The sequence below is a fragment of the Tigriopus californicus genome, chromosome 1 (genome assembly GCF_007210705.1).
Source record: "Tigriopus californicus strain San Diego chromosome 1, Tcal_SD_v2.1, whole genome shotgun sequence".
In the NCBI taxonomy this organism is placed as follows: Eukaryota; Metazoa; Arthropoda; class Copepoda; order Harpacticoida; family Harpacticidae; genus Tigriopus; species Tigriopus californicus.
The window spans coordinates 2,254,199-2,255,462 of NC_081440.1; the positions used below are offsets into that span (position 1 = coordinate 2,254,199).

Consider the following 1,264-nt stretch of genomic DNA (forward strand, 5'->3'; position numbering starts at 1 on the left):
AAGACGAAAGATCGGCGTGAAAAATAATCTAGGCATACATGTCCCTCGAAGCGTTGAGTCAGAATAGAGGTTTTCTTTTAAGATCAGTTTCCCCCTTGCTCATTTGTACACCAATTTCCGTCTCGTAATGACGACTTTCTGGAGGAGGGCCTTGGTTTTAGCCTATTTTATTGTCTCGGACCATTTTCTTTCGTGTTTGGTGTCGAGTCAATATGCGCCAGAGCATTCTAATGAACAAGTTCATCACTATTATACTGGGTCTCAAGCACATCAGTATCCCGATTATTGTAAGTCCATATTGATATTTTAGAGATAGCCTACCTACAAATAACTGTGAACAAATCTTCCCCTCTCTTTAGACCATAACACCCCAAATCAAGTTTACCCATTGACCAATGGAATCGATCGACAAGGCATTCAAGCATTACTCTCCAGTGTAAGTTTGTCTTTGAGCATATCCCCATTGGACACAAAAAAAATTAGGCGAAAATAAGCAATTAGAATTTCAACTAAACCAAGACACTCCCCTGTCAAAATGCTTGTAATCTATGTCACATCTCAAGGCAGGTGAAATTTCAGCTCAATCTAACATCTACATCAAGAGTTAGAAGTTGTTGAGCATCAAGATATATTTAGTGGGAAATAAATTGAGTCCAGTGCCTGATAAGTATGTGTTTAGACTTGGCACAATGATTAAGTACTTTGTTTAGTGCCAAGCTTTTGAGTCCAACCTACAAAAAGAAAACTGGCCCACGTTTATGTTTTAATAAAAATTTCATTTTGAAAGCAACCCCTTTTGACACCACTCATATCTCCCTCCACCTTGTCTTACTCACTATTTATTTTTTTCCCTTATTACAGCCCGGAGCCGAGGTCATCCAGTTTGGGGCACTCATCATTTTGGGTGGGGCAGCCATCATCACGGGTGTCCAAGCGGCCAACACGGATCGAGATCTGAACACGTTGCGGTCTCGTTTTACGACCGTTTGTAACGCCGTCAGAGTAGCTGGAGCCTTGGACGGGGGCGATGTTGTTGAAGATCCTGCCGCTCCTGTTGTAGATCCTGCGGCTCAAGAAGCCCTACAACGTGTCAACGCCGTCATATCGGCTTTGAGACAAGCTGGAACGACGACTTGTAATTTCTGATTGCCTTCAATTGAGACTGAGCATAAAAATTGCGTCTACCTCCTTGATTGTTCTACATAATAGTCCAAGAAATTTAGGGTTGAGGTACGGATAACGATTGTTGAAGAAATAGATATGT

At 41.8% G+C, this 1,264-nt stretch overlaps 1 protein-coding gene across 1 annotated transcript; it reads left to right on the forward strand.

Annotated features, from left to right (window-relative positions):
• LOC131883481 (uncharacterized) lies at nt 1-1,264 on the forward strand. The gene is made up of 3 exons (XM_059230965.1): nt 1-287; nt 360-436; nt 862-1,264. Exons 1-3 carry the CDS (start codon nt 128-130, stop codon nt 1,144-1,146), a joined length of 522 nt encoding a protein of 173 aa, XP_059086948.1. The 5' UTR covers nt 1-127; the 3' UTR covers nt 1,147-1,264.

What these genes read in the sequence shown, in the direction of transcription:
- LOC131883481 (XM_059230965.1), top strand. Translation starts at nt 128, where the DNA reads ATGACGACTTTCTGGAGGAGGGCCTTGGTTTTAGCCTATTTTATTGTC. An exon ending in ACATCAGTATCCCGATTATT is followed by an intron (nt 288 to 359) that starts GTAAGTCCATAT and finishes CCCTCTCTTTAG; the next exon opens with ACCATAACACCCCAAATCAA. An exon ending in TTCAAGCATTACTCTCCAGT is followed by an intron (nt 437 to 861) that starts GTAAGTTTGTCT and finishes CCCTTATTACAG; the next exon opens with CCCGGAGCCGAGGTCATCCA.